The sequence below is a fragment of the Capra hircus genome, chromosome 3 (assembly GCF_001704415.2).
Source record: "Capra hircus breed San Clemente chromosome 3, ASM170441v1, whole genome shotgun sequence".
NCBI classification, from domain to species: Eukaryota; Metazoa; Chordata; class Mammalia; order Artiodactyla; family Bovidae; genus Capra; species Capra hircus.
In genome coordinates this window covers 101,313,472-101,328,494 of record NC_030810.1, presented here as the reverse complement: position 1 = coordinate 101,328,494, position 15,023 = coordinate 101,313,472, and the positions used below count along the sequence as shown (strand labels likewise).

The following is a 15,023-nucleotide window of genomic DNA, read 5'->3' as shown; positions in this document are numbered from 1 at the left end:
CCTGAGAAGCCCCAATCAAGCAAAATATCTGATTTTTATATAAAGATATTTTAAATAAAAATACTAATTGCTCACAAAAAAAAGTAGACTGAGGATCTCTGAACTTAGACCCAAACCCAAAGCCAAGTTTGTTTATCTCTGATAAATCTCTCCTGATGATTCCTCCAGCCCCACCTTTACTGCGTGAGTAGTTACAGAGCTGTGTTGGCAGAAAAACTTTGTGTACGGATGTTCTGGGGGTAAGCAATTCTAGTAACCCTTAAGACTTAAAACTAAGACTGTGGTATATTGGTGAATATTTAATAAGGTAAGAAAGGAAAGCCCTCAGTTACAGTATCTGAATGAATACTCCCAATCAGTCAGTTTTAAGCCACCACTGTGATGTGACCAAATGCGATATTTGGAAGGGGTGCCTAGTATTCCCACCATACAAATGTGACAGAGATAAATAACCTCAAGAGCACATACAACAGCAAAATATAATAAAAATAATTAGGCATTTTTTTTACATTCTAAAAGAACTAATAATTTATTACAAAGCATAAATCAAACTATTGTTGGTATTTCATTATATTCCTAAAGAAATATTTTTTTTTAAGTTTTGTACACCAGAATTAAAACAGCACTTATAATTATTTGTGGCTATGAAAAGGCAATCAACTTTCACTTAAAACTGTAATCAGTGATGAAATATACTTCAAGAACATAAACAGTTTTTAGTATCTAATACTGTCACCAGCGAAGCCCACAAACAATTCCCAGAAAATAAAATCTGGGTAGTAAAATAAAATCTAACCTTTCTCTTTTCCTTTGTGCTTAGTCTAGTTTCAGTTGCTCACACAGTGCCCCTCTGCAGAGATTTTACACCAGGCCCTTCAGACCAGAGTTCCTAGTGCAAAAAGGCTGTGCCCCTCACACCTCAGCTCCAGGAACCATATTTTTTTTTTTTTTTTCAGGAACCATATTTAGAAGCGCTGCAAGCAATATTGCAATTCAAGATAGCTATCAGGCCCAGGGGAGGTATGCTGCCCCTTCCCCACATCGCCTTCTGAAAGCTTGAGCTGCAAAAGTTGGGGGAGGTGCTTGTCAAGAACTCGCCCCCTCCCTGCTGACAAGAACCCTATGAAGCAGCCAGGCCAAACGCCTATGAGGAAGACCCAAGTACTCTAGAGCTGGAGCTCACACCTCCTTTTTTTATTTCCTTTGATTCTGAACCAGACTTGATCTCCTACTGGCTGCAAGATACCAGGCAGAAGAACCTTTATTGGGGACTGACTCAGGGGTGTTATAACAATACTTTCATTTTTAAAATACAACTTATTAACTGTAAGTTTATATAACTTACATTTTAAATAATGGAAGTGTTTGAGAACTGGCTAGCCAAATTCTTACCATTTTAACGAGTCTGTACAAGCCCCATTTCAACACATTACTAGCCTGGGGTCATTTTCTTTGTGAGCAAGATACAAGGTAACCTCAAATAACTTCTAATTAAGTGACTCCTACTGAAAGAGAAGTTCCTGGTGACAAGTAAAATTTGACATATTCTTTTTAATACAACAATGAAGAAATAAGAGGACAGGTACAGTTTAAAAACATACAGTGTTACAGGGCTCCTCCCTTGGCTTAGCGGGTAAAGAATCCACTTGTAATACAGGGGACACAGGAGACCCAGCTGGATCCCTGGGTCAAGAAGATCCCCTGCAGGAGGAAATGGCAACCCACTCCAGTATTCTTGCCTGGAAAATTTCATGGACAGAGGGGCCCGGCAGGCAACAGTCTTCAGGGGTCACAAGGAGTCAGATAAGACTGAGTCACTAAGCACAAACCCACCCGCGGTGTTAGGTGGTGCCCTGGACTGGAGCTCAGTCATGTCTCCAGAGCTAAGAGGTGACTGCATCCTTCAGGTGTTGCTACAACTTCTATTTTTGAAAAAGTCAGACTTAAAGACTTTAATAGCTCTGCTCCCTTAAAGATGTGTGTGCAGGGGTGTGTGTCGGGGGCAGGGGGGCTGGTCTCCAAGAAAAATATTCTATTTCTACAATCTTCTGTGTGCACTCCTACCCGCCTGAGGGCTTAAGTCAGCTGCCGGCAGTGCAGTGCTAAGGCTCTTCAGTTCAGTTCAGTTCAGTTCAGTCTCTCAGTCGTATCCGACTCTCTGCGACCCCATGAATCACAGCACGCCAGGCCTCCCTGTCCATCACCAACTCCCAGAATTCACTCAGACTCATGTCCATTGAGTCAGTGATGCCATCCAGCCATCTCATCCTCTGTCATCCCCTTCTCCTCCTGCCCCCAATCCTTCCCAGCATCAGAGTCTTTTCCAGTGAGTCAACTCTTCGCATGAGGTGGCCAAAGTATTGGAGTTTCAGCTTTAGCATCATTCCTTCCAAAGAAATCCCAGGGCTGATCTCCTTCAGAATGGACTGGTTGGATCTCCCTGCAGTCCAAGGGACTCTCAAGAGTCTTCTCCAACACCACAGTTCAAAAGTATCAATTCTTTGGTGCTCAGCCTTCTTCACAGTCCAACTCTAACATCCATACATGACCACTGGAAAAACCATAGCCTTGACTAGATGGACCTTAGTCCGCAAAGTAATGTCTCTGCTTTTGAATATGCTATCTAGGTTGGTCATAACTTTTCTTCCAAGGAGTAAGCTTCTCTTAATTTCATGGCTGCAGTCACCATCTGCAGTGATTTTGGAGCCCCCAAAAATAAAGTCTGACACTGTTTCCACTGTTTCCCCATCTATTTCCCATGGAGTGATGGGACCATATGCCATGATCTTCGTTTTCTGAATGTTGAGCTTTAAGCCAACTTTTTCACTCTCCTCTTTCACTTTCATCAAGAGGCTTTTTAGTTCTTCACTTTCTGCCATAAGGGTGGTGTCATCTGCATATCTGAGGTTATTGATATTTCTCCCGGCAATCTTGATTCCAGCTTGTGTTTCTTCCAGTCCAGCGTTTCTCATGATGTACTCTGCATATAAGTTAAATAAGCAGGGTGACAATATACAGCCTTTACGTATTCCTTTTCCTATTTGAAACCAGTCTGTTGTTCCATGTCCACTTCTAACTGTTGCTTCTTGACCTGCATACAGATTTCTCAAGAGGCAGGTCAGGTGGTCTGGTATTCCCATCTCTCTCAGAATTTTCCACAGTTTATTGTGATCCACACAGTCAAAGGCTTTGGCATAGTCAATAAAGCAGAAATAGATGTTTTTCTGGAAATCTCTTGCTTTTTCCATGATCCAGCGGATGTTGGCAACTTGATCTCTGGTTCCTCTGCCTTTTTTAAAACCAGCTTGAACATCAGGAATTCAAGGTTCATGTATTGCTGAAGACTGGCTTGGAGAATTTTGAGCATTACTTTACTAGCATGTGAGATGAGTGCAATTGTGCGGTAGTTTGAGCATTCTTTGGCATTGCCTTTCTTTAGAATTGGAATGAAAACTGACCTTTTCCATTCCTGTGTCCACTGCTGAGTTTTCCAAATTTGCTGGCATATTGAGTGCAGCACTTTCACAGCATCATCTTTCAGGATTTGAAATAGCTGAACTGGAATGTCATCACCTCCACTACCTTTGTTCGTAGTGATGCTTTCTAAGGCCCAGTTGACTTCACATTCGGGATGTCTGGCTCTAGATGAGTGACCACACCATCGTGATTATCTGGGTCGTGAAGATCTTTTTTTTACAATTCTGTTGTGTATTCTTGCCACCTCTTCTTAATATCTTCTGCTTCTGTTAGGTCCATACCATTTCTGTCCTTTATCGAGCCCATCTTTGCATGAAAAGTTCCCTTGGTATCTCTAATTTTCTTGAAGAGATCTCTAGTCTTTCCCAGTCTCTTCAGTCGTGTCCAACTCTTTTGCGCCCCCATGGACTGTAGCCCACCATGCTCCGCTGCCCATGGGATTCTTTCTCCAGGCAAGAATACTGGAGTGGGTTGCCTTGCCCTCCTTCAGGGGATCTTCCCAATCCAGGAATGGAACCTGCGTCTCTTACGTTTCCTGCATTGGCAGGCGGGCTCTTTACCACTAGCGACACCAGCGGCGGGAGGGAGAACTATTAGGAAACAGCACAGAATTTGGCCCTCTAGCAAGAGATAGGGAAAAGACCAGGGAATCCTCACCAGCAGCGCTTAGGTGCCAGGGCTTGGGGGCTGAGCCATAGTCGCGGACCCGCACATCTGGCGTCCTCGCTCTCCCCAGGCCGCGCGGCCGCTGTTGCCGCTCGTCCCTCGGTCCAGTGGCCTTCACAAGTCTTGACAGTTTCCCCAGAAAAGGTTCAGGCGCGGCAGGACAGCTAAAGGGTTTACCCGACACTGCGCCTGCCTTCAGGCCCCTCCCTCCCACTGCCCCTCCGAGACACGTGTCCCCTCCCCCCGGCTCGCCAGGCCCCGCCCTCACCTCGCCTCAGTTAAAGAGGAAGAGCAGGCGGGTGGGTAGCTGCGTGAGTGAGTCAGCTTTTACCTCAGGGGGCGCGAGCCAGCTCCCTCGCTTCTGAGAGCCATGCTGAGGAGCTGCACCGCGGGACTTCGCTCGCTCTGGGCCCTGCGCGGCCGGCGGGAAGGCGCGCCCCGGCTATCGACAGATCTGCAACCCGCGCGGGTGAGTCCAGGTTAGCCCGGCAGCGAAAATGGGCAGAAAGATAGAACTTCTTCGTCAGGAACTTAGCCTGTGATAAAGGGTATGCTGCTGCTACTGCGGCTAAGTCACTTCAGTCGTGTCCGACTCTGTGCGACCACATAGACAGCAGCCCACTAGGCTCCTCTGTGCCTGGGATTCTCCAGGCAAGAACACTGTAGTGGGTTGCCATTTCCTTCTCCAATGCAGGAAAGTGAAAAGTGAAAGTGAAGTCGCTCAGTCGTGCCCGACTCTTAGCCACCCCCATGGACTGCAGCCTAGGAGGCTCCTCCATCGGTGGGATTTTCCAGGCAAGAGTACTGGAGTGGGTTGCCATTGCCTTCTCCGAATAAGGGGTAATGTTCAGCTGTTTATCCCTTTCCTCAGCCAACTGACCTCAGAATGAAAGCTAACATTAGCTCCAAAGGGTATCAGTATTAACAAAGTCACCGGATCTTTCAGTCTTGAAAGTCAAGCCATAAGAAACGACAGGAGGGTGACACGGTTTTGAGGCAGTGTGCAGGATGCTTGAATCGCGTCAGCAAGTCCAAGTATACCACTACCACTAATAAAGAAGGGTTATGACTTAAGGAAGGTCACGTGCTTAAGAAAACACGTGGTAGAGTTGGAATCTGAACTAAGCAGTCTGGCAAATAACCATTACCTTATACCCTCAGGAGGATCAGTTTCCTCAGGTTTAATACCTGGTACAAGGTTTACATGAGATAAGGCTATGTAACTGCGGTGTCTGGCCTTCAGTTCAGTTCAGTTCAGTCGCTCAGTCGTGTCCGACTCTTTGCAACCCCATGAATCGCAGCACGCCAGGCCTCCCTGTCCATCACCAACTCCCGGAGTTCACTCAGACCCACGTCCATCGAGTCAGTGATGCCATCCAGCCATCTCATCCTCTGTCGTCCCCTTCTCCTCCTGCCCCCAATCCCTCGCAGCATCAGAGCCTTTTCCAATGAGTCACCTCTTCACATGAGGTGGCCAAAGCACTGGAGTTTCAGCTTTAGCATTATTCCTTCCAAAGAAATGTCTGGCGTTAGTATTAAATAAATATTGTTGTTGTTAAGTCTCTAAGTCCTGTCTGATCCTTATGACCCCATGAACTGTAGCCCGCCAGGCTCCTCTGGCCATGGGATTTCCCAGGCAAGAATACCTGAGTGAGTTGCCTTTTCCTTCTCCAGATCTTCCTGATCCAGGGATGGACCTGCATCTCCTGCATTGGCTTCTTTACCCCTGAGCCACCAGGGATGCCCTAAATAAATATTGCCTGTTGGAGAACTGTTTCCTCCTCTATGTACCCTTAGTACTTTCCCATTGTTTTTGTTGTTCAGTCCCTGTCGTATCTGACTCTTTGGGACCCCATGGACTGTAGCACACCAGGCTTCCTTGTCCTTCACAATCTCTCTCGGTTTGCTCAGACTCATGTCCATTGACTCAATGATGCCATCCAACCATCTTGTACTCTGTTGCCCCCTTCTCCTCCTGAATCTTTCCCAGGATCAGGGTCTTTTCCAATGACTTGACTTTTGCATCAGGTGGCCAAAATATTGGAGCTTCAGCTTCAGCATCAGTCCTTCTAATGACTATTCAGGGTTAATTTCCTTTAGTATTGACTGGTTTAATCTCCTTGCTGACCAAGAGACTCTCAATAAATAAATATTGCCTGTTCTTATATCCCTATGTTTTGATTCATTGATATATTCAATTAATATTAATCAAGCACTAACAATATGCCAGACATCGGTTTCAAATGCTGTAAAGATGAATAAGAAACAACCCTTTCAGAGAGCTCAAGTCTAATTTGGGAGAAAGGAATGAAAGTGCAAAATTTTAAAATAAATGTACTATGGGAAGTACCAAGGGTCCATAGAGGAGGGAACAACTCCGTTTTGAGCATGAACTAAAAGCTGTTGTACCTTGTTTTTATTTATTTTTTCAACTTAGGCATTTAGGCATTAGTATCACAAGTCATTCCCATGTTACAATTTGAAAACACCCATACTAAGAGAACAGAGCTCTGGATTCAGATAAATTATCTTTTAGTTATTTTTAAGTTATCTTTAAGCACTTGAAAACTTTAAAAACAGGTGCAGGTGGGGGAGAGGAGATTCAGCAGGCTTCCTGAAAGGACAAAGACAAAAACAATAACATTTCACTTCAGTATAGCAATCCAAGATTTATCTACTAGAAAAAATAAGATTTTCTTTCTCATCATTTTCCTCTCACCAATTAATACAAATATTTGCTGCCTCTCGCCAGCTATATCTAAGGAATATCTAAAAATAATAGTTTATAAGGATATTGACTTAATTCTAGATAATTGAATTAAATTGTACTGCTTAGATTGCCCTCTCTGAAGGAGATCAGATAGGTGAAAATAATCATTTTAGGCCCTTATAGGACACGCACAAATGGATTCCATTCATGATAGTTAAAACCATTTTAACATCTCTGAAAATGTGAAGTTTAAGAATTTTGAAACAATTGCTATACAGTACTTATTATTAAGCAGTCTACTTGAATAATGAAATAATGTTCACCTTGGAAGATTCAAGGTAACTAATAATAATTTACAATAAAATTAGCTTCCCCAACTATTTTAATATTAAAAAAATAAAGACAACTAACTTATATTAAAATATTCAAGTAATAGTAAACAGTGAAAAATTTCAAGATGAAGTTTTTAGCAAAAAGAAAGGAGAGGCTGGTACCTTTTTATTTATTTGTTTGTTTATTTATTTTGGTTGCGCGGGGTCTTTGTTGCTGTGCCCAAGCTTTCTTGGGGCTTTTTCCTAGTTGTAGTGAGCGGGGACTACTCTTGGTTGCAGAGCACATGCTTCTCATTGCAGTGGCTTCTTTTGTTGTGAAACACAGGCTCTAGTGTGTGTAGGCTTAAGTCATTGCAGCACACAGGCTCAGTAGTTGTGGCTCCCAGGCTCTAGCATGGGCTTAGTAGTTGTGATGCACTGGCTTAGTTGCTTAGCAGCATGTGGGATCATTCTGGACCAGAGATTAAACCCATGTCCCCTGCATTGACAGGCAGATTCTTATACACTGTACCACCAGGGAAGTCCAAGAGTGATACTTTTAATAGAAATATTAGTTAGTATTGTAATGGGATTCTAATGATATTAGCTGTAGGGAATAAGTAATAATTGATGAAATGATGATGTTTTTATTGATATTTATTTCCTCGATTACTTAAATTTTTCACTAGAAGTCTAAAAACTTGGGGTTGAGTATACAGAAGAGCATTAAGTATGGGCCATTTTTAAGAGCAAAGACATCAAAAGAGTATTTTGAAGTTATAGGCTCATTCCTAGGCTTATGCAGAACATGCTTCTCTTTTCAACTTCGGGTTAAAAAGTATCTACAAGACTGGTTGGGAGCCTCCAAATAGGGCTATTCAATAGTCATGTTTCCTTCTTCTGGGCCTTTTGCCTTCTGCCAGTTCTTCTCAATTTTCTAGAGACAGGAAATGATACTTCATTCCATTTATCACAATCTTAAGGCATTCAGGATTATCTTGAATAAGTGGTTCAGTTTGTACTGTTTTACTTAAATTCTTTGTTGTAAGTGGAAACCTGACTTTGACAAGAAAAAGTGAAAGTCACTCAGTTGTGTCCTACTCTTCGCAACCCCATGGACTGTACAGTCCATGGAATTCTCCAGGCCAGAATACTGGAGTGGGTAGCCTATCCCTTCACCAGCAGATCTTCCCGACCCAGGAATCGAACTGGGGTCTCCTGCATTGCAGGCGGATTCTTTACCAGCTGAGCTACCAGGGAAGCCCATAACAAGGATGTCAGCCATAAATGGCTGGCGATTAGGTTCACCGTATTTTAACCACTAGACTGTGTGCTGTGTGCTTAGTCACTCAGTTGTGTCCGACTCTTTGCGACCCCATGGGACTGTAACACGCCAGGCTCCTCTATCCGTGGAAATCTCCAGGCAAGAATACTGGAGTGAGTTGCTATGCCCTTCTCCAAGGGATCTTCCCAACCCAGGGATCCAACCCAGGCCTCCAGCATTGCAGGTGGATTCTTTACTGTTTGAGCCATCAGGGAAGCCAGATCCTCTGCTCTCACAGTCAGAGTGTCCTGGGTGAGAAGATGTGTAACTCGCTTGGCATCAAGTTGCAGACATTCATCAGTTTTAAACAGTTCAACAAAATGCTGATGAATAAAGTCATCTGCTGTTGCTTTCAATTCGGGACAGTCTAGACACTCTGCTAGTACACTTAAACTGAAACAGTTTGAAGCATCAGCTTGTTCTTTCAAAAAATCAACATACAAACCTCCCTGGGGTCCAGTGGTTAAGAATCTGCCTGCCAATAAAGGGGACATGGGTTTGACCCCTACTCAGGGATGATTCCACATGCCGTGGGGTAACTGAGCCCATGTTCTGGAGTCCACAAGCTACAAGTTCTGAACCCACATGCCACAACTATTGAAGCCCAAACACCCTGGATCCCATGCTCTGCAACAAGAGAAGCCATCACAATGAGAAGCCTTGTTTACCTCAACTAAAGAGTAGCCCCCACTAGCTGCAACTAGAGAAAGCCCACATTTAGCAACAAAGACCTAGCACAGCCAAAAAAAGAAATCAAATTTTCTTCACAGGTTCAGTCTGGTACTAGTTTGCTGCATCTAACAAAGACTGAACATTGTTGCTATTCACAGAAATTCTCATGGTATAAGCAAATTCCACAAGTTATTTGATAACCTCAGGTGCAGCATCTTTGAGTTCAGTTTCAAAGGTCTTTGATTCAAGCATGTGAGTTGTAAGCATTAAGTTTTAAAAATTTGACTGGCTGCACCAAGGACAACATCATGAGGTATCTTTCGTTCCTGGACCATAAGAATCACATCACACAATGTTTTCTTTGTATTTATGTAGCTTGTCAACAAGGTTCTGCAGTCAGTTTCTCCCAGCATGATTTCAAGTTGACCCTGGGTATAAATTCCTGGGTAGACTGTAGATTCAACTATAGTTGAGTAGTGAATTTAGATCACTGTTTCTGAATGTTATTCATGATACCCATGAAGCCAGCCAGTTTGGCAAATTTCTTCTCACCGGGGCCTCTGTTTACCAAATACTGAGGCTGATAGAGGGCCGCTGCAATGCCCTGCTCCCCAATGGGCAAGCAGACCACTGTAGTAGAACAAGGCCCAACCACCCCCTCAAGCTCTCCAGAGGCAACAACACGGGCTTTACGGCATTTCCCTTAGAACCAGAGCCCAGCCAACTTACTTTTAAAGAATAAAGAGTGCAGATCCATTATTAATCCTGTGTCATCACTAACTCAGTGGACATGAACTTGAGCAAACTCCAGAGATAGTGGAGGACAGAGGAGCCTGGCATGCTGCAGTCCATGTGGTCATAGAGTCAGACACAACTTAGTGACTGAACCACACCACCATCTTATACGTTGGAAAAGAAAAATGTCCTGTGCTAATCTCACAACAAAGATAGATTCATTTCTTTAATTATATGTTGGTGTCTGGCAGTCTATGTTGAGAATATGTAACAATATTTACGGGCTTTGTAACAGTAGTATTTACAGGCTTTACAAATCATGCCTCTTTTGGTTCAGTAACTTAATCTTAAAAGGAGATACATTAAAAAGTTGTAACTTATGCCCCACTTGAAACACACATAATCAAACATCTAGCAAGACCTTTCCCCTATTCAGGGCAACAAAAAGTAGTGATTATCCCTGACATTTATCCCTCATGCACAGAGTCTGTGCTGTGAATTTATAGGTGCCTTTACTTCCAAGTATCACTTAGTTCTCATCTCCTAGAACTGAAACTTTCATTATTTTTATTTCTCACAATATCATAGTGTTCATCTGTGGTCCCAAACTCAACATTCCCCAAACTAAAATTAATGGTTCCACTCCTACTTTCCACCTCCTGACATTCACACAAACATTAACAAAAACCTCCTCTTTCTTTTCCTCTGTCCACTCCAGTCTTCAAACCACAAGTCAGGAATTATCCAAAACTCTTCTACTTTCTCTTCCCCCATGATCAGTCTCTACAACCCTTTATCCCAATATCCTAGATATCTCTTAAATCTTTTTCATTCCTTTCTAGTTCAGTTTCTGACCATATTTCCCCTGGATCTCTGCAACAGTCTTTTAACTGGTTTCCTTACCATTGCTTCTCACCTTACAATTTATCCTTTACATCAGAGGGAGCTTTCTAAAACCTCAGTTCATGTTACTGCTTTGCTTAAAACTCCCCAAGGCACTCCATAATGGAAAAAAAAGTACTTTGCCACTCAGTTGGCATGTATTTTTCATGAGTCTTTAAAGACTCCTTTCCTTTAAACAGCTTCATCCTAGGCAATAACACTTACAAAATCAAAGTGTGATGCACTATTTATGTCCTTTTATAATATTCATTTAAAAATACACGTGTTATTGTTGTTATGCCACCTAAAATTGTCTTTCTTATTGACCTTTTGAAACATTAACCTAGAAGATGAAATCTAAGCTTTCGTTAAAGCCAAAGAGCCACTATAGTGTCACCCCTCTTTTGTTTTGCCATCCCCATCTTGCTACTGTTCTCTTTGTACCTTTTAGCCATAAAGGCTGAAATCCTAGCAGTTCCTCATATTTCTCTGCCTTTGCTTGGAGCAGCCTGCCTGTTGTTTCTTTAGTGAACTTTTCATCCTTTAGAAAACATCTATATCAGTTCTCATCTTTTTGAAGTTTTCCCTAAAAGTCACTTCTTCTGTGTCTGTATCTACTTCTGTTGTAGCATTTTTCACACTCAAGGCTACAAGCACTCGAGGACTGGCTCCAAGTCTTCTCTCTTTATGTTACCTGTACCTGGCCCAGAACTAGAGCATATAGTAGGGCTCAAAAAAGTTTGTTGCAGGACTTTCCTGTCAGTCCAGTGGCTAAGATTCCACACTTCCACTGCAGGGGACATAGATTCCATCCCTGGTTGGGGAACTAAGATTCCACATACCATACAGTGTGGCCCTAAAAGGGAAAAAAAAAAAGTTTGTTACATTTAGCTGAATCCCCTCAGACTTCAAAGTTAAAATCAGACAGGAGAAACTCCTAAACTCATTCTGTGAGGCCACCATCACCCTGATACCAAAGTCAGACAAAGATGCTACCAAAAAAGAAAATTACAGGCCAATATCGTTGATGAACTTTGATGCAAAAATTTTAAACAGAATTGAACAACACATTTAAAAGATCATACATCATGGTCAAGTGGGCTTTATTCCAGGGATGCAAGGATTCTTCAGTATATACAAATCAATGTGATACATCATATTAACAGATTGAAAGATAAAAACCATATGATCATCTCAACAGATGATGAGAAAGCTTTTGATAAAATTTAACACTCATTTATCATAAAAAAAGTATTCTCCAGAAAGTAGGCATGGAAGGAAAATATTCAACATAATAAAGGCCATATACGACAAACCCAGAGTAAACATTATTCTCAACAGTGAAACCTGAAAACATTTCCTCTAAAATCAGGAACCAGACAAGGGTGCCCACTCTTACTACTATTATTCAGCATAGTTTGGGAAGTCCTGGCTGCTTCTCAATCAGAGAAGAAAAAGAAATAAAAGAAATCCAGGTTAGAAAAAACAGAAGTAAAACTCTTATTATTTGCAGATGAAATGAGACTATACATAGAAAGGCATAAGGATGCCACCAGAAAATTACTAGAGCTAACCAATGAATATAGTAATATCGCAGGATATAAAATTAACACGCAGAAGAACTCCCTTGCATTCCTATGCACTAACAATGAAAATCAGAAAGATAAATTAAGGAAACAATCCTATTCACCATTGCAACTAAAAGAATAAAATATCTAGGAAAATCTACCTAAAGAGATAAAAGACCAGTATGCAGAAAACTATCAAACAGTGATGAAAAAAAATCAAAGATGACACAAACAGATGGAGAGATATATCATGTTCTTGGATTGGAAGATTCAATATTGTGAAAATGACTATGCTACCTGAAGCAATCTATAAATTCAATGCAATTCTATCAAACTACCAATGATATTTTTCACAGAACTAGGAAAAATAATTTTACAATTTGTATGGAAACACAAAAGACCCTGAATAGCCAAAGTAATCCTGAGACTGAAAAATGAAACTGGAGGAATCAACCTTCCTGACTTCAAACTATACAACAAAACTACATCAGGACAGTATGGCATTGGAACAAAAACAAATATAGACCGATGGAACAAGATAGAAAGCCCAGAAATGAATCCACCCACCTATAGACACCTTATCTTTGACAAAGGAGGCAAGAATATACAATTGAGAAAAGACAATATCTTCAATAAGTGGTGCCGGGAAAACTGGACAGCTACATGTAAAACACTGAAATTAAAATACTTTCTAACACCATACACAAAAATAAATTCAAAAGGAATTAAAGACCTATATGGAAGACTAGAAACTATAAAACTCTTAGAGGAACGCATAGGCAGAACACTGTCTGACACAAATCACAGCAAGATCCTCTATGACCCACCTCCTAGAGTAATGGAAATAAAAACAAAAATAAATGGGACCTACTTAAAAGCTTTTGCACCGTGAAGGAAACTATAAACAAGGTGAAAAGACAGCCCTCAGAATGGAAGAAAACAATGGCAAATGAAACAACTGACAAAGGATTAATCTCTAAAATATATAAACAACTATTGCAGCTCCATACCAGAAAAACAAACAGTCCAATCAAAAAGTGGGCAGAAGACCTGAAGAGATATTTTTCTAAAGAAGACATAAAAATGGCTAATAAACATGTGAAAAGATACTCAACATTGCTCATTATTGAAGAAATGCAAATCTAAATTACAATGAGATATCACCTTTCACTGGTCAGAATGGCCATCAAAAAAAAATCTACAAACAGTAAATGCTAGAGAGGGTATAGAGAAAAGGAACCCTCTTGCACTGTTGATGGAATGTGAATTGATACAGACACTATGGAGAACAGTATGGAGGTTCCCTAAAAAAACTAGGAATAAAACTACCATATGACCCAGCAATCAGGCATATACCCTGAAGAAAACCATAACTGAAAAAGACACATGTACCCTAATGTTCACTGCAGCACCATTTACAATATCAGGACATGGAAGCAACCTTGGTGTCCATCAACAGATGAATGGATAAAGAAGCTGTGGTACATGTAACAATGGAATATTTCTTAGCTATAAAAAGGAATGTATTTGAGTCAGTTCTAATGAGGTAGATGAAGCTAGAGCCTATTATACAGAGTGAAGTAAGTCAGAAAGAGAAAAATATGTAATAACACATATAGATGGAATCTAGAAAGATGGTACTGATGAATCTATTTGCAGGGCAGCCAAGGAGACACAGACATAAAGAACAAACTCGTGGACGCAGTAGAGAAAGGAGAGGATGAGACAAATTGAGAATAACATTGCAACATATACATTATCATATGTAAAATAGATAGTGAGAATTTGCTCTAAGATTCATGGAGCTTGAATCCATGCTCTGTGACAACCTAGAGGGATGGGATGGGGTGGGAAGTAGAAGGGAGGTTCAAGAGAGAGGGAACATATGTATACGTATGGCTGATTCATGTTGATCTGGGGCAGAAACCACAATATTATAAAGTAATTATCCTACAATTAAAAATAAATATTTTAAAAAGTCAGGTGGGAGAGCCCAGGATCAAGGGAGTCATTCTAATTCCTAAAAGTCTTCTATTATCTCTATTGCACTGGTCCATAAAAGGATGCTAGAACTGATCAAACCTAGAGTTTCCTATTTTGAAGGAAAACTATAGATGAGGTAAACCCAAATTCACAATTCCAAAGCTTACACATGCTATTCTATCTCTCAGTTGAAAAGTATTGGTCAATACACACTAATTTATGACTAATTGTGTCTGTTATGTTACTTCCAGAATTTATGTACTTTAAAAACTACACAATTGGAACTAAATTCTAAGGAAATAATCCAAAGTAGAGAAAATACCATACTCATAATGTTCCAATGGTCCTTTTCATTTAAAGTAGCAAAACATTGGAAACAATTTACATGTACAATTTAAATGGTTGAGTAAAGTATAGTATATCATTTTAAAGGACTATTTTTCTGCTGTTGAAAATGGTGATAACAGATTAAGGACATGAGAAAGTCAACACCAAAGCATTTTAAGTGATGAGGTAAAAGAAAAATTATATTTCTTACTGAGATTACAAGTATACTAAGAAAAGTTACAAAAACTTGGAGGAAATATATCAAAATTTTACCATTAGTTATATTAATATGAAGAGATAATACATGGGTTAAAGTTCTTTTTGTTTGTTTTTCTTTTCTTTCCTTACCAAAATTTTTGAGCTGAAAA

General features: G+C 40.9%; 1 protein-coding gene across 1 annotated transcript in view; it reads left to right on the top strand.

The window, feature by feature from the left end:
- THEM4 (thioesterase superfamily member 4) overlaps nucleotides 4,387–15,023 on the top strand; it is a 49,004-nt gene continuing 38,367 nt past the window's right edge. Inside the window, exon 1 of the mRNA XM_005677585.3 lies at nucleotides 4,387–4,612. Within this exon, the coding sequence (XP_005677642.1) occupies nucleotides 4,514–4,612 (99 nt within the window). The 5' untranslated portion in view covers nucleotides 4,387–4,513. The remainder of the gene's footprint in view (nucleotides 4,613–15,023) is intronic.